This window comes from Vigna umbellata, chromosome 2, assembly GCF_029865625.1.
Source record: "Vigna umbellata cultivar VRB3 chromosome 2, Vumbellata_1.0, whole genome shotgun sequence".
Lineage (NCBI taxonomy): Eukaryota > Viridiplantae > Streptophyta > Magnoliopsida > Fabales > Fabaceae > Vigna > Vigna umbellata.
Genome location: NC_142166.1, coordinates 29740040 through 29758744, shown reverse-complemented (window position 1 = coordinate 29758744; position 18705 = coordinate 29740040). Strand labels below are relative to the sequence as shown.

At 40.9% G+C, this 18705-nt stretch overlaps 1 protein-coding gene across 1 annotated transcript; it reads right to left on the bottom strand.

Moving 5' to 3' along the window:
• Window positions 1-8705: 8705 nt before the first annotated feature.
• On the bottom strand, window positions 8706-10317 carry LOC148203778 (uncharacterized). The gene is made up of 2 exons (XM_088107750.1): window positions 9082-10317; window positions 8706-8783 (listed from the first exon to the last, which is right to left on the bottom strand). The coding sequence occupies exons 1-2, from the start codon at window positions 10315-10317 to the stop codon at window positions 8706-8708; spliced, it is 1314 nt and encodes a 437-aa protein (XP_087963876.1).
• Between the last annotated feature and the right edge of the window lie 8388 nt (window positions 10318-18705).

Here is an 18705-nt window from a genome sequence, read left to right as displayed (position 1 = left end):
ATTACCATTAATTAGAACTAATCACATTTACAGAATTAACAGTGCAGTCTTAAACATAACAGCTATTAGAAGCCGAACGTACGAGATATACAGGGTTCGGGATCTATCTACAAAATATCAAGCTCTGGACGAACGGTTTTACAAAATTAAATAATCGAACGTCCCCAAAATACAATCCAAAAACACTAACAGCTACTACTGAACGAGCGCTCTAGGGCTCGGCTTTAACCTCTACTTCAACAAGATTGGCGTCTTCCAAATTTTCTTCTTCCAGCATTTCTTCAAGTGGCGCCTCTCTGTCTGCTCACATCCACACGGATGATCATTGCATTGACAAGACGAACGTACAACAACAGTAGACAACACAAGGAATTGCAAGGGTAAGCTTAGGTAATTTAATTCATACACCCAATATAAAATCTAACATATAAAATCAACAAAACCATACACATAACAACATATCAAAGCATATAATAACTCATCCAAATTCTCATAAATAACGACCGTCCGGACTGTATGAATCCATGTATCTACAGGCGTTCTTGCACCCGGGTGATGTAGTAACTGGAAACGTCCATCAGCTGCCACCCGAGGTTAACCCTATCAGTCCAAAGTACTCAATAGGACTAGGGCCTCCTGCCATTCCCACGCATGACCTACTCCCCTCTACATGAGGACGAGCACTCACGGAATATCAGGATGAACAGCCATCAGCAGCTTTACCATGGTCATACTACATAATTTCTCATATTCAAATCATGGAGACGTTCCTCCTTGGAACGCTCGTTCAAAATCCACTTCCAATAATTCACTCAAAATACCATTCGCACACATTAACTAGTTCTCTTATTCACATTTTCATTCTGTGTTCCACTTTCATAAATTAACGAGCGTTCATCCTTTAATAAATAAGGACGAACGTATTACAGTACATTGACTACACGTTTCTGAACAAAAGAAACGAACCCTTGTCCTCTAACGGACGTTATGAGTATTTAAATAAGTTAAATGAATTGATTCTAAAAGATCTGAATAATACTTAGAAAAATTTTAAGTATAAAGACTCTAGGTTGAATCAAAAGGATAAATACATTACAAAATTATTTAGATAAACAACAGAGTATGATTTAATTCAGAAGACAACACTGCCAGTCAATGACCGAACGTCAATTAATAATTTGGACGAACGCTATTTACGTTCGCTCAGGAATCAATGCTAAGGACGAGCGTTCAGTTATAAAACCGAACACTGCTTAGGACGAACGCTAGGTAAATGACCGAGCACTAAATAGAACGGACGTTCGATATAAGACCGAGCGCTCATTTGGACGAACGCTCAGTATAAGACTAAGCGCTACCTATAACGAACGCTGGAATATAAAACCGAGCGTTACTAATATACTTCAATTATTTCAACCGTTGGACACGCTAGGCTGAGTCGAACGCTCAAACCTAACCCTTCACACAAGGGACGCTCGTTCTTAATCAGGATCCTTTCCAAATGAAAGAATTCTTATTCTAAGTTATTTTCAAGGGAAACCGAACGGTATAAGACCGTTCGATGACGAGCGTGCATTACCAAGCAAAGACTTTGAGATTTTCCAGATTTTTCATCTACAATAACTTCACAGTTTTCATACGATTCATAACTTATAATTTATCTCCACCATAAATCTCATACATTACAGAATTCATATTATCATCTCTTACCATACAGAAATTATTCATTTTTCCAAATCATACGTTTCATCCTCAACATACAGTTCAAACAATATCATTCATATCCATCCATTACACAGCACTCGTTCATGCATATTTAAATATCATACAGTTCATATATCCAGTACAGTTTCATGCTTTCACACACACCATGCAAGTATCAATTAAATTACTAAAGCTTCCCTTACCTGGTCTAGCAGTGAACTCCCAAATGCAAGGGTTTCGCTCTTTCCCTCACAGCTTTCTACCCAAAGAATCACTCCACAACTTCCACTTAATCTAATACACCAAAATCATAAACAGTTTCAGACCTCTAACCCATGCATGCAACCAGAATTTTGGTTCGCATGAACTAAATGGACGAATGTGCAGAGACGAGAACTTACCAGTTCAGATCTCAGTTCTGTTCGGTTCAGAACGATGCTCACGGTGCAGGGAATGTTTCTACGGTATCTGAAATGGAATCGGAGTAGATGACGGTGAGTTATCTTAGAGAGAAGATGAAGGAGTTTTAGAGAGAAGCTGGAGAAAAAGAAAGGCCAGAGTTTCGTGAGGAAGAAGGTGAATGCATGCAGAGAATGGGAAGAGTTTTTCAGAAAAATTCTTTTCCCTCCCACGCAGAACGAACGCCATTCTCCACACGCCACTTGTCTTCCACTAACGTTTTTCAAACGTTCCAGCCGCGACACATGGCAGATACATGCAGAGTGGAAGTGAGTGGGTTTTGACGTGGCACGGTGCAATTAATGGTGATCAGAGTGTGGGATTTGGTGCGTTAATTAATCAGGGCTTCACATAATCAAATTGGAAATCTTATTTAAAAATTTATCAGATTTTGAAATATGGTTAAATTATATTGGATTTCAAACTTATGTTTAGGACACAGTTAAATTTCAAAATTCTATTAAGTATTTTTTTTAATTTGAAAATATGGTATTGTTTTTAGTTTTATTTTTTCAAATTTACATTGTTTGTTTTATTGCTTTTTTTTTATTTTATACTTTTAAATTTATTTTGTTTATTTTGTTTTATGAATTTGTTAATCTCAATTTTAGTTATGTTCAGTGAGATATTCTATCTTAATGTTGTATTATTGGTAGTTAGATTCGTCATAATTAAGGTGAAAGATTTCTTTTAGTTTTATAAATTTTACCTTTGTTAGATTTATGTTCTTTCACAAATAAAATGTGTAAAAAGATGATTATATAAATAATTTGACAACCGATCATATTTTTTTTCATATGTGATGAATTAATTCAATAAATTTAAAAAATTGTTTTTAGGTTTGGTTTTATTGTTGTCAATTGTAACATCCCAAAATATAGTAATACCATAATTCAGAATTAATTACAATTAACAGTGAACAGTAAACAGTCTTAATATTAACAGGAAACCAAGGTTCAAAGCCTAACGGCTGGTGTACAAATAACGAGCGTATCCAAGTGCAGAGAAAATAAAGCAGAACAACTTAAGGTTTCAGAGTTACAAATTACAGCTCAAAATAACGAGCACTAATAACAAACGGTTTTACAAGATGATAACCGAACGTCCCAAAATGAGCTAATATATATATACAGTACTAAACTAACGAGCGCTCTAAGGCTCGGCTTTAACTTCAACTTCCACCAGATTTGCATCCTCCAAATTTTCTTCTTCCAGCATGACTTCAAGGGATGCATCACCATCTGCTCACATCCACAACGGATGATCATTGCATTTTGACAAGACGAAAGCACATGGACAGTAGACAACACAAATGGAAAACGCAAGGGTAAGCTTATACTGTTTAATTAATACAACACACATACAGTTCGTAATTCGATTCACACATACATCAAGTAACTTAATCATGTAATTTAACATAGAAAGATATATAAGACAGACCGTCCGGACTGTATGAACCATGTAGTTATAGGCGTCCTTGCACCCAAGTGGTGTAGTAGCCGGGATATACCTAATCAGCTTCCACTTGAGGTTAATCCTTCGCCCCTGCTAAGTGAGGGATACGAAAGACCTCCTGCCATTCCCACACATGACTACCCCCTTCTACGTGAAGATGAGCATCACGGAATATCAGGATGGACCAAGCCAGCATTAACTAACCACAGTCATACTTTACTAATTCAATATTCAATCATATAAGAGACGTTCCTCCCTGGAACGCTCATCCAATATCCATAATCATAGATTCAATCCATATAGTGTTCACACTGTAATTCAATATGATGTAACATCAATTTCATCTTTAACTGTAAGAGAATAACAGAACGAACGTACAGTCCACTGAACACTCAGGACGAACGTCCAAATAACTTCACTGGATACTCAGGAAAAATACTTAGAACGAACGTAATTTCTGTGGATTCTGTTAAATGAACCGACTCGACTTGAAGTGTACTGGTACTTAGAAAATAATCATGATAGAAACTTGAACCAGATTTAATGTACAAAGGAGGGTCAAGAACACTTAGAATTATTTTTCAAGAGATCTACATATGAATCCAATTCCAGGAATGGAACGAACGCAAAGAAAAATGAATATTTAAATACTTTGAACGAACGCTATTTTATCAATTGAATATTCACTTAGTACAAACGCGAGGTAAGAGACCTAGCGAGATTCAGAACGGACGCTCGTGATAAGACCGAGCGCTTATTGAGAACGGACGCTCGACATAAGGCCGAACGCTACGAATGACGAACGCTCGACATAAGGCCGAACGCTTATGAAAAACGAACGCTCGACATAAGGACGAGCGCTATCAAAGACGAACGTTCAACATAAGGCCGAACGCTAATTAGGACGAACGCCTCGGTATAAGACCGAGCGTTACTTATTCATAAAGTTTTAAATATTTAAATATTGCTGAGCTAGACGAACGCTCAGACATTCAATTTGGGACGCTCGTTCATGAGCAGAATTCCTTCCAAATGAAAGAATCCCAATCTAAGTTACTTTACTGAAATGCCGAACGGTTTAAGACCGTACAGGGACGAACGTCATTTATCAGTGGGAAACAATGAAATTTCAGATTTCTCAACCTTAGCAAAATTTTCCAGATTTCCAATTTATAACTTTATAACTTTCATTCCCGATTTAATTCACCGTAAACATCATCATCATACAGATTTCAACATTTGAATCATTCCAACTGTACAATCACCATACTCCATTTATACATGATCAGATCAACATGCATTTAATCAAAATCAAAAACAACATATATAATACATACAAGCAGTATTTGTTCATGACAGATTAAACCAACATCAGAAATCATATCAGATATCAGTAACCGTTCATAACAGCTCAAACATCAGACTTTACATACATGCAACTCATATCACAAAAATCAAGCAGTATGAATTAAACTTATAAGCTTCCCTTACCTGATCTAGCAGTGCACTTCCAAATGCTTAGAGTTTCTCTCGTGCTCTCACGGCTTTCTATCAGAAATTCACTCAACCACTTCAATTTAATCTAACACACCAAAATCGTAAACAGATCAGACTTCTAACTCATGCATGCAACCAGAATTTTGGTTTGCATGAACTAAATGGACGAAGGTGCAAAGACGAGAACTTACCAGTTCAGTTCTCAATTCTGTTCGGATCAGAATGATGTTCACAGTGCAGGGAAGGTTTCTATGGTGTCTGAAATGAGATCAGAGGTTTGATGGTGAGTTATTTTAGAGAGAAGATGAAAACGGTTTAGAGAGAGGGCAGAGAATTTGAAAGCAGAAATTCTGAGAAGAAGATGAAGCATGCAGGAGGAAGAGGGAGAGTTTTTCAGAATTATTTTTCTCTTCCCATGCAGAATAAACTCCCCAACCTCCACACGCCACTTGTCTCCCACTAACCTTCTCAGAATGCTCCAACCGTGACACATGTCAGGCGCATGCAGTGGAAGTGTGAGTGCATTTTGACGTGTCACGGTGCATTAAAATAGTGATCAGAGAATGAATTAGTGTGTATTAATTTATCAGGTTCTCACATTCCCCCTAACTACAAAAATTTTCGTCCTCGAAAATTCTAAAGCTTACTAGGGAATAGGTGAGGGTACAATTTCTTCACAGCCTCTTCCACCTCCCATGTTGAGTCACCAGTCTTGGCATTCCACACCACTTTCACGAGACGAACATCTTTGCCTTTGTAGAGTCTGGTGCGGCTGTCTTCCACACAAACAGGTTGCATCTCCAGTGTCCGGTCTGGGCGAATTTGGATGTCTTCTAACTCCAGTACGTGTGATGGATCAGCTATATACTTCCGGAGTTGTGAAACGTGAAAGACTGGATGAAGGTTGGACAGTTGAGGAGGTAAAGCCAGTTCATACGCCACTGATCCAATCTTCTTCAGAATCTGATAGGGTCCTACGTACTTTGGTGAAAGCTTCTTTGGACGAAGAACTCTTCCCACTCCAGTGATTGGATTCAACCTTAGAAAAACGTGATCACCAGCAGAGAACTCTAAGGGTCTTCTTCTCTTATCAGCATAAGATTTCTGCCTGCTTTGAGACGTTTTCAAACGTTCCTGGATCAGTTTCACCTTCTCGGTTGTTTGCTGGATCAAGTCAGGTCCGGTTAACACATTCTCGCCTTCTTGGAACCAACACAAAGGAGTTCTACACTTCCTTCCATAAAGAGCTTCAAACGGTGCCATTCCTATGCTTGCTTGAAAGCTGTTATTGTATGTGAATTCCACAAGCGGCAGAACTTCATCCCATACTCCCATATGATCTATAACGCAAGTCCTCAACAAGTCTTCAAGAGTCTGGATGGTTCGCTCAGATTGGCCATCCGTCTGAGGGTGATAAGCAGAACTCATTTGCAGTTTGCTTCCCAATTCTCCTTGCAATGACTGCCAAAAACGAGATGTGAATCTCGTGTCCCGATCTGATATAATACTTGAAGGAACTCCATGCAGTCTAACAATCTCCTTAATGTACAATTTGGCCAAGTTTGTCATGGACATCTTTAAATTAACAGCCAGGAAATGGGCGCTCTTAGTCAATCTATCCACAATTACCCAAATTGAATCATGGTTTCGGACTGTACGTGGCAGATGAGTCACGAAATCCATGGAGATGCTATCCCACTTCCATTCTGGAATCTCCAATGGCTGCAGCAATCCTCCTGGTCTTTGATGTTCAGCCTTGGCTCTTTGACAGGTTAAACAAGATGACACAAAACGTGCAATGTCACTCTTCATCCCAGGCCACCAGAATGACAAACGAAGGTCCTGATACATCTTAGTCATGCCAGGATGCATGCTAAGACGGCTGTGATGTGCTTCCTCCAGGATGATCCGTTTCAGTTCGCCATCATTGGGAACGCACGTCCTACCAAGGTAACGTAGCATACCGTCCGTCCCAGCATTAAACTCCTTGGCCTGATCTGTACCAAGCACGCTCAAAATTTTCACCAGTTCTTCATCCTCACGTTGCTTCCTCCAAATTCGATCAAACACATCACTGGAAATTCTAAGGTTACAGCACCTGATAACGTTCGTTCCTAAATCAAATTGTAATCTTAGATCTCTAAAACTCTCCACCAAGTTCAGCTCCTTCACCATCATTGCAGAAACTCTTACGGCCTTCCTACTCAAGGCATCAGCCACCACATTAGCTTTTCCAGGATGATACAACAGTTCGAATTCATAATCCTTCAAGAATTCAAGCCACCTCCTTTGCCTCATATTCAATTCCTTTTGATCAAAGAGGTACTTGAGACTCTTGTGATCACTAAACACTTGAAACGTTGCACCATACAGATAATGCCTCCAGATTTTTAATGCAAACACGACTGCTGCTAGCTCCAAGTCGTGTGTGGGGTAATTCTTCTCATGGATTTTTAACTGCCTGGAAGCGTATGCTACTGCCCTTCTTTCCTGCATCAGTACACAGCCCAAACCTTGATAGGATGCATCACAATATACTTCAAAAGGTTTGGCCGTGTCTGGAATGACCAACACAGGAGCACTCGTTAATTTCCTCTTTAATTCCTGGAAGCTCTCCTCACATCTATCTGTCCAAGCAAACGGCTGATCCTTCCTGGTGAGGTAAGTCAGAGGGGCTACTATCTTAGAAAATCCTTCAATAAACCGCCTGTAGTAGCCCGCGAGTCCGACAAAGCTCCTAATCTCCGTGACGGAACGTGGACTCTCCCAATCCAGCACTGCCTTCACCTTGGCTGGATCTACTGCAATACCACCAGCAGAAACAACGTGCCCCAAAAATTGGATCTCCTTCATCCAGAATTCACACTTTGAACGCTTGGCATACAGCTCTTTCTCCCTCAACACGCTCAAGACAATTCTCAAATGGTCTTCATGCTCTTCAAAGCTCTTGGAATAAATGAGGATGTCATCAATAAACACCACAACAAACTTATCCAAGTACGGTCTAAAAATTCTGTTCATGTAATCCATGAAGATTGCAGGTGCGTTTGTCACTCCAAAGGGCATCACCACATACTCATAATGACCATATCGAGACCGGAATGCAGTCTTCTGAATATCCTCCTCTTTCACTCTAATTTGATGATAGCCCGAACGTAAGTCAATCTTAGAAAACACACACGCACCATGCAACTGATCTAGAAGATCGTCTATCCTTGGCAGTGGATACTTGTTCTTGATGGTCAGCTTATTAAGTTGCCTATAATCAATGCATAGCCGTGAGCTGCCATCCTTCTTCTTAACCAACAACACAGGTGCTCCCCATGGTGAAGCACTTGGACGGATGAACCTCTTGTCCATCAATTCTTCAATCTGTTTCTTGAGTTCGGCCAACTCAGCTGGTGCCATTCTATATGGTTGAACCGAGATGGGTGCAGCAGTGGTTACCAAATCAATTGTGAATTCTACCTCACGGATGGGGGGTAGACCAGGTACTTCATCCGGAAAAACATCTGGAAATTCATCCACTACTGTTCGTCCTCCACTGTTATCAACATTGGATGAACGCTCTATCTCATTGCCTTCATACGTCATGATAAGGAAACAGCTTGCTCCCTCCATGATGTCCTCCTTAAACTGCCCAAGAGTGATTGACAGTTCTTCCTCTTCTTCATTTGGAAAGACTAACTCCTTCTTCCCACAATCTATAATAATATGGTTGGTAGCCAACCAATCCATTCCTAGAATTATTTCCAAGTCCTTCAAAGGTAAACAGATTAAGTTCACCTTATAACTATGCCCCTCAACCACAATAGGACATCTAATGCACACGGTAGATGTCCTAAGCTCTCCAGCCGCTGGTGTTGATACCACCAAGTCAAACTGCATATCCCTCTCCACTATTCCCAGCTTTTCAACACACGCCTTCGAGATGAAGGAGTGCGTCGCCCCCGAATCAAACAGTACATGACAAGGCATTCCAAACAGCAAGCATTCACCAGTTATAAGATTACCTGCGCTTGCTGCCTCCGCTCCAGTGATAGCGTACACACGACCTACTGCTTGTGCTCGTCCCCCCCTGGGCTGATTTCTTCCAGCGTTTGGTGGTCTCATCACTGCTCTTCCACTCATGTTACACTCGTTCTCCACGTGTCCATTTCGTCCACATCGGTTGCAGTGTTTTCCTCCCACTAGCTGAGGGCAGGACGAACGATAATGCGGCCCCCCACATTGAAAGCAAGTTACATTTCCTTGTCCAGTTTGTCCGACAGGAATCAATGCTTGAGAACCACTCGTATTGGCTGATTGATTCGGACGAGCGTAAGGTAGTCTCCTTTGAACAGAACCTCCCCTGGACACAATTGGTCCCCTACTAACTTGTTGTTGCTTCTTGTGTCGTTCAGCTTCTGCCATATTTTTCTCCAAAACTTTGGCCCTCTCAACCATGGCAGGAAACGTTCTTATGCACAAACTTGAAATCATAACCTTCAAGTCACTTCTTAGACCGTTCTCAAACTTCCGACACTGCCACTCCTCACTGGTTGCCATAGTATTGAACCGCACAAGGTGCTTGAATTTATTGGTGTATTCTGAAACTGACATACCCCCTTGAACCAGCTGTAAGAACTCAACTTCCTTTGCAAAACGAACGCTGTCAGGGAAGTATTCTTCATAAAATTTATTCCTGAAAACTTCCCACGTGACTGGTTGTTGAGCGTCCGTTAAGATGGCTCTAGCGCTTGCCCACCAGTGGCTTGCTTCTCCCGTCAACAAGTACTCAGTGTACGCTAAACGGTTCTCATCCGGACACCTCTTAGCATTGAAGATCCTCTCCATATCCCTTAGCCACTGGTCTGCCTCATCAGGAAGACCCTTTCCATTGAACTTCGCCGGATGATGTTGGAGAAAACTCTCCAAGCTCCATTCTGTAGCAGGCTGGGCAGCGTTAGAAGAGGACGCTCCTGGCGTGCCTCTGGTAGCAGCAAGAATATCCATCAGCTGCCTCTGAGTTGCTTCAGTGTTAGCGCGAGAGGCCTCTAAACTTTGCATGGCGCTCTGATTCTGCTGCATCAGAACAGCATTCTGCTCCATTAAAGTGGTGTTTTGTTGATGCAGTCGTTCCATCACTGTTTCCAACAACCTGGTGTTGTTGGACGTATCAGGCTCGCTCGGTTGCGGAGGAGGAGGGAGTCTAGGCGCCATTAGTTCTCTGGATCAGAGAAAAACGATCGTTAATAATGTTCAAGAGTTAAAACAATAACTCGTTAAACAAGCAATAAGCACACAGCAAAAACATAGTGCACTCATAACCTACAGTGTCCTTAGAAGAACAAAACTGCTCTGATACCACTAATGTAACATCCCAAAATATAGTAATACCATAATTCAGAATTAATTACAATTAACAGTGAACAGTAAACAGTCTTAATATTAACAGGAAACCAAGGTTCAAAGCCTAACGGCTGGTGTACAAATAACGAGCGTATCCAAGTGCAGAGAAAATAAAGCAGAACAACTTAAGGTTTCAGAGTTACAAATTACAGCTCAAAATAACGAGCACTAATAACGAACGGTTTTACAAGATGATAACCGAACGTCCCAAAATGAGCTAATATATATATACAGTACTAAACTAACGAGCGCTCTAAGGCTCGGCTTTAACTTCAACTTCCACCAGATTTGCATCCTCCAAATTTTCTTCTTCCAGCATGACTTCAAGGGATGCATCACCATCTGCTCACATCCACAACGGATGATCATTGCATTTTGACAAGACGAAAGCACATGGACAGTAGACAACACAAATGGAAAACGCAAGGGTAAGCTTATACTGTTTAATTAATACAACACACATACAGTTCGTAATTCGATTCACACATACATCAAGTAACTTAATCATGTAATTTAACATAGAAAGATATATAAGACAGACCGTCCGGACTGTATGAACCATGTAGTTATAGGCGTCCTTGCACCCAAGTGGTGTAGTAGCCGGGATATACCTAATCAGCTTCCACTTGAGGTTAATCCTTCGCCCCTGCTAAGTGAGGGATACGAAAGACCTCCTGCCATTCCCACACATGACTACCCCCTTCTACGTGAAGATGAGCATCACGGAATATCAGGATGGACCAAGCCAGCATTAACTAACCACAGTCATACTTTACCAATTCAATATTCAATCATATAAGAGACGTTCCTCCCTGGAACGCTCATCCAATATCCATAATCATAGATTCAATCCATATAGTGTTCACACTGTAATTCAATATGATGTAACATCAATTTCATCTTTAACTGTAAGAGAATAACAGAACGAACGTACAGTCCACTGAACACTCAGGACGAACGTCCAAATAACTTCACTGGATACTCAGGAAAAATACTTAGAACGAACGTAATTTCTGTGGATTCTGTTAAATGAACCGACTCGACTTGAAGTGTACTGGTACTTAGAAAATAATCATGATAGAAACTTGAACCAGATTTAATGTACAAAGGAGGGTCAAGAACACTTAGAATTATTTTTCAAGAGATCTACATATGAATCCAATTCCAGGAATGGAACGAACGCAAAGAAAAATGAATATTTAAATACTTTGAACGAACGCTATTTTATCAATTGAATATTCACTTAGTACAAACGCGAGGTAAGAGACCTAGCGAGATTCAGAACGGACGCTCGTGATAAGACCGAGCGCTTATTGAGAACGGACGCTCGACATAAGGCCGAACGCTACGAATGACGAACGCTCGACATAAGGCCGAACGCTTATGAAAAACGAACGCTCGACATAAGGACGAGCGCTATCAAAGACGAACGTTCAACATAAGGCCGAACGCTAATTAGGACGAACGCCTCGGTATAAGACCGAGCGTTACTTATTCATAAAGTTTTAAATATTTAAATATTGCTGAGCTAGACGAACGCTCAGACATTCAATTTGGGACGCTCGTTCATGAGCAGAATTCCTTCCAAATGAAAGAATCCCAATCTAAGTTACTTTACTGAAATGCCGAACGGTTTAAGACCGTACAGGGACGAACGTCATTTATCAGTGGGAAACAATGAAATTTCAGATTTCTCAACCTTAGCAAAATTTTCCAGATTTCCAATTTATAACTTTATAACTTTCATTCCCGATTTAATTCACCGTAAACATCATCATCATACAGATTTCAACATTTGAATCATTCCAACTGTACAATCACCATACTCCATTTATACATGATCAGATCAACATGCATTTAATCAAAATCAAAAACAACATATATAATACATACAAGCAGTATTTGTTCATGACAGATTAAACCAACATCAGAAATCATATCAGATATCAGTAACCGTTCATAACAGCTCAAACATCAGACTTTACATACATGCAACTCATATCACAAAAATCAAGCAGTATGAATTAAACTTATAAGCTTCCCTTACCTGATCTAGCAGTGCACTTCCAAATGCTTAGAGTTTCTCTCGTGCTCTCACGGCTTTCTATCAGAAATTCACTCAACCACTTCAATTTAATCTAACACACCAAAATCGTAAACAGATCAGACTTCTAACTCATGCATGCAACCAGAATTTTGGTTTGCATGAACTAAATGGACGAAGGTGCAAAGACGAGAACTTACCAGTTCAGTTCTCAATTCTGTTCGGATCAGAATGATGTTCACAGTGCAGGGAAGGTTTCTATGGTGTCTGAAATGAGATCAGAGGTTTGATGGTGAGTTATTTTAGAGAGAAGATGAAAACGGTTTAGAGAGAGGGCAGAGAATTTGAAAGCAGAAATTCTGAGAAGAAGATGAAGCATGCAGGAGGAAGAGGGAGAGTTTTTCAGAATTATTTTTCTCTTCCCATGCAGAATAAACTCCCCAACCTCCACACGCCACTTGTCTCCCACTAACCTTCTCAGAATGCTCCAACCGTGACACATGTCAGGCGCATGCAGTGGAAGTGTGAGTGCATTTTGACGTGTCACGGTGCATTAAAATAGTGATCAGAGAATGAATTAGTGTGTATTAATTTATCAGGTTCTCACATCAATTACGGTAAATTACTTAATTAAATTTCAAAATCTAATATTTTTTTAATAGACTTTGGACGTTCGTCCAAATGGCTCGACCAATAAGTGGTCGGCCAAAATAACCTGAGCGTTCGGTTCTGTGTTAACGAGCGTTCGTTCGTTTACAGTAATATATTAGACGTTCGTCCCATCTGTATACAGGAATTAGTAATTTAGACGTTCGTCCTCAAAATTGTATTCTGATGAAGTAATCCCGAACGTTCGGTCTTGGTATATTAGTGTGAACGTTGGTTCTTATATTGGTAAAATTAAATTTCAATCCTGAGCGTTCGTCCCTAAATCAGTAATTACAGAGAGTGATCTTTAGCGTTCGGTATTGGATATTAGCGATTGCAGTCGTTCGTCCTTGATATGAATTCTTAGGTTTCAAATTTAAAAGGTTCGGTTTTAGTGGATAAATGAGCGTTCGGTCTTGTTTCTGTATTAGCAATTCTGAGCGTTCGGTTTTGAGGTTTCAGTGATTTAAGCGTGCGATCTAAATTTGATATTCTTAGGTGTAAATCTGGAACGTTCGGCCTTTGGGTGTATTAGTATAATTTGATATTCTTAGTTTAAGAGCTTGAACGTCCGTTTTGGTGAATTAGTGAGTGTAGCGTTCGGTCTTCATATGATATTCTAAGTTTGAATCGTAAACGTTCGGCTTTGGTGTATTAGACAGTATAAGCGTTCGTTCTTAATTTAGTATTCTTAGGTTTCCCTCTTGAGCGTTCGACATTGGTATGATTGTGATGTGCGCGTTCGGCCTAGGAACTGATAACGTCCGTTCTTGTAGTATTCAGGAATTAGCGTTCGGAAGAGAGCGTTCGTCCAAATGAGGTTCGGCCTTGATATTTTAGCGTCCGGCCAAATAAGTGTTGAATCCAATAGGACGGTCGGTTTTTAGCGTTCGGCCAAATTGTGTGGAATCCAATATGACGTTCGGCCTAATTGTGTTCAAGCGTTCGGTTTTAGCGTTCGGTCAAATTTTGTTAAATCTATTAGCGTTCGTCCTAAGTGTCAATATAAGCGTTCGGCCTAATGGTGTGATCAGTGAAATAGCGTTCGGCCTGTTAGTAAATAGCGTTCGTCCTAAGTATCAATCAGCGTTCGGCCACATAGTGTTGAATCCAATATGACGTTCGGTTTTAGCGTTCAGCCTAATGATTCAGCGTTCGGTTTTAGCGTTCGACCAAATTGTCTGAGGGTTCGTTCAATTGGCATAATTTGCGTTCGGTTTACAACGCTCGGTGAATAGTGTTCGTCCATCCAATGGTCTGCAAATGGTGATGGTTTTAAGGTCATTTCTCTTGAATTGAATTATGTGCAAAATGTTTGGAAAATATATACTGTAAAGGGGATTTATGTGAATGTATGAAATACGTTGGATTTAATGTGATATTATGGAGGTATCTGATTATTCATGACTTGGGATAAGGTTTAAAGTAACAGTATGATTCATGAACGTAATTCCATGATCCTCAAGGAGAGGATACATGGTGGTGTTTTTGGAGTTGTATAGAATGATTACATGATAGCTCAGTTTTGGGGGTCATCCTGAATCTCCAATGGTCTTTCTTCTCCTGTAGAGAGGATTGAACATGTGGTGAGGAGTAGCAGGAGGTCCTAGTCTTGGATGCTTCCATATGATCCAAGGTGAGTGATAACGGATTAACCTCGTGATTGTGGCTGGGCGGGAGTGCCCAAAAGTTCCACCGGGCGGGAGTGCCCAGAGTTCCACCGGGCGGGAGTGCCCAAAAGTTTCACCAGGCGGTAGTGCCAGGGCGGGAGTGCCCAAAGTTTCACAAGGCGGTAGTGCCAGGGCGGGAGTGCCCAAATTTCATAAAGCCACCACGAGTGCAAGACCCGCCATAGCTCGGTAATCATTCTAGTCCGGACGAGTCGGGGTATAAAGTAACAAGTCTCGTGATGTCAGTTTACTATGTTTGGATGAATGTTTACATGTCATGGGAGTGTGTGAAATATGGATCAATGATTATGCTTTAATTGTTCTTGATTGCATGAATTAACTGTGTTGTATGTATAACATGCTTTTATATCTAGCTCACCCTTGCATTGTTTGTGTTATGTGCTGTTTGGGTATGTTTCTTTGGCGATGATCATCCACTTGGATGGGAGTAGATGACGGAGAGGATACTTTGGAAGCGGCCCTTGATGGAGACGGAAGTACTGCAGCTTAGATTAGCTAGTATTATTTCGTAATTCTTAATGTTTGGTAGAACTCGTGTATGTTTTAAGTTTTAAATTCTCCGTGATTTTCATGGAGAAATTCTAATACTCTTGTTGTCAATTCCACACTATTCTGAGGATGACTGTAATCCTTAAATTACTCTTGACTGCTTTCCTATATTATGCATGATGACGTCTTTATTATATATTAATGATGTATATAATTGGGATGTCACACCGAACATCAACTAAAATCTATACATCAGTTTTAAGCTCAGACGCAACTGCAAAGATAACATTGAATCCTTCTAATTCGATCTTCCATCTCTTCCTCCATTTGCACAGGATCACGTGACAATCCTTCAACTGCTCCCGTATAACATCACACATTATACGATCATCGCATTCACATGCACAAACAAGCAAAGTAAGGGTGAGCTAACCTGAAACACATCATTTATAAAACGTGTATAAATTATTTCCATACAAAAGTCATATAATAATTAAGTCAGACATTCTCATGCCAACGTACCACAATTCCTGTTGGACACTCATCCCACAGTACCCAATAATCAACCCAATACACAATAGACTCTCATCCGGATGATATGTTGATGAGCAAATCAACGGAAGGTGCCCCATTTGTGATTTCATTCTTAGTCCCCTCAATATGTCCACACTCAGCCCACAGATCAAGACATCCTACTACAGTACCCTCAACCTCAATACATACACAGATACCATATCATTACTGAATCAAACGATAAAACAACGAACTTATATTATATCAAATACTGTTTGCACGAACGTTAAGATTGATCACTTAGGCTCGACACTAAACACCAAACGTTATTATACTGGATACCATTAGGTCGAATACCAAAAGATCAAACGCTAAGTAAAATCAAGTACTTAGACTACACGTTAAAACAGTGTACTCTACTAGAACAATTACTATTATTTCGAACACTATTCGAACGAACGTTCAAAGATCAACTCTTACCGAACACTGCCTCTGACGAACACTATCTGAGGGCAACATCATCGAAACTAAACGTTCCCTACGAACGACCACTAACTATTAACGATCCTTACCTGAGACAAGCATCATCCGACCCGAACACTACCTGAGAATGATCACTTCCTGAATCATGCATCATCACGATTGATCACGACTGATCACTACCTGAGAATGATCACTTCCTCAATCACGAATTCATACATATTCTCAATAATATGTATAAATAAACCAATATTGGATCAAGGAAATAACCAACAATTCTCAATAATTGTTTCAAAATACTCCCACGGATTCATGCATTATTGCCGAACGCTATTTCCAACTCTGATGCTGTCTGAACGAACGTTCTGGAATCAATCATCATCAAAGGCCGAACGCTGCCGATGAACACCCAACCTTATCAACCGAGCTCCAAGGACGAACGCTCGAGATCAAGTCTAGTCGTACGTTACTTTAGACGAGTACTTCCTGAGGATTAACATCATCGAGAACGAACGCTCACAAACACAATTAAACCAAGGTCGAACGTCCAAGATCTAAACCGAACACTTAAGAACGAACGCTTATACCTACTAATATCTCAATACTGAACACTCAAATCAAACACCATTAATCCGGACATGATAATGACGAACGTTTTAATACTTAGTTGAACCCTAAGTCAATTTGCCGAACGTCATTAAAAGAAGCCTGACCGAACGACATAAATCAGCAGCTAACCGAACGGTGCTAAATCAAAACTTAACCGAACGCTCATTTATACCCAAAAACCGAACGCTCACTTATACACAAAAACCGATCGCCCACTTATACCAAAAACCGAACGCTTACTTATATCCAAAAGCCGAACGCTAACTCATTACCAAAAACCGAACGCTCACTTATACCCAAAAACCGAACGCTCACTTATACACAAAAACCGAACGTCATATCGAATTGACTATTGTTTGGACGAACGCTAATCGATTGAAACTTAAGAATACTAACTCAAAGCCGAACGCTCATAATTACAATAATACCAAGGCCGAACGCTCAACTACTTAGCCGAACGCTAAGATGAATTACTTAGGCCGAACGCTAAACCATTGGACGCTTCATCACTGTTTATACGAGCGCTTAAAGACCAAACATCATCAAAGAACGAACGCTTATAATCTATGGACGTTCACTATCTGAGAATAAGGAACATAAGATCGAACGCTCTTTACAACCTATGGATGTTCGACTTGAGACCAAGGCCGAACGTTCAAGATTACTCCACCAAAATACTAAGTTAAGGACGAACGCTCATTAATCAACTATTTAAATACGATTTGGACGAGGGTCTTATATTACAGACTTGACGGACGAACGCAGACGTTCGTTCAAAACCGAACGCTCAGTACGACCATTGAGCAAATTTGGACGAACGTCCAATTTCACCAGAACTGGACGAACGTTCTGAAGTTGGCCGACCACTATTTGGTTGAGCACTGTTGGGACGAACGTCCAATTTTGACTCACCAAAATTGGACGAACGCGCATTCTGCAGAATTTTGCAGAATCGCGTCAGATTTCCAGAAACCCCAAATTCATCCCCTTCTTCCCAGATTTTACCTAGATTTGAGCAAACACCTAATAACTCAAAAATCAAGGAAATAAATCAAGCTCCCCTTACCTCTTGAAGACTTCCTTTGCAAAAATAGTGATCTAACTCCTCCCAGACGTGCAGCTCAAGATCTCCCAAGAACTTCAGCAGCTCTCCACTTCCTCTCCCAGCTCTTGGTGCAAGAACTCCACCCTCACCAGATGCCCAACCCAGATCCTCCTCTAAGCCCCTTCTAAGGTTGGTACTACTTCCCTTGGGTGTTCTTGGACGGTTGAAAATGGAAGGAGGGAAGGGTTCTGTACTAGCAGAGTCCGCTCGGCATAGATCGAGCGCCCAGCCATTCCGTTAATGGACGCTCGCCCATGATGTCAACGAGGACGAACGTCTAGCCATTCAAGAGCTGTTGGTTCGCCCAAAATGGGACGTTCGCCCAAGATGGGACGTTCGCCCAAGGAAGGGACGTTCGCCCAAGGACTTGACGTTCGCCCAAGGACTGGACGTCCGCCCAAGAGCTGGACGTCCGCCCAAGATGGGACGTTCGCCCAAGGATGGGACGTCCGCTCAAGATGGGACGTCCGCCCAAGATGGTGAGCGTCCAGCCATTCATGATGGCGGGCGTCCAGCCGTTCATGAAACAAACGACCGCCTAAGAGTGTCCGTCCAGTGTGACAAGTAGAACCAGGCGGACGCCCACCCAGGGTAACATCCCTGACCGACCACCATTCCCA

Excerpts from the sequence above, each read along its gene's own strand:
- LOC148203778 (XM_088107750.1), bottom strand. The coding sequence starts at position 10,317 with ATGGCGCCTAGACTCCCTCCTCCTCCGCAACCGAGCGAGCCTGATACG. Across the intron at positions 8,784-9,081 it reads TGTTTGGAATGCCTTGTCAT|AAGAGGAAGAACTGTCAATC; the intron begins GTACTGTTTGAT and ends TTCCAAATGAAG.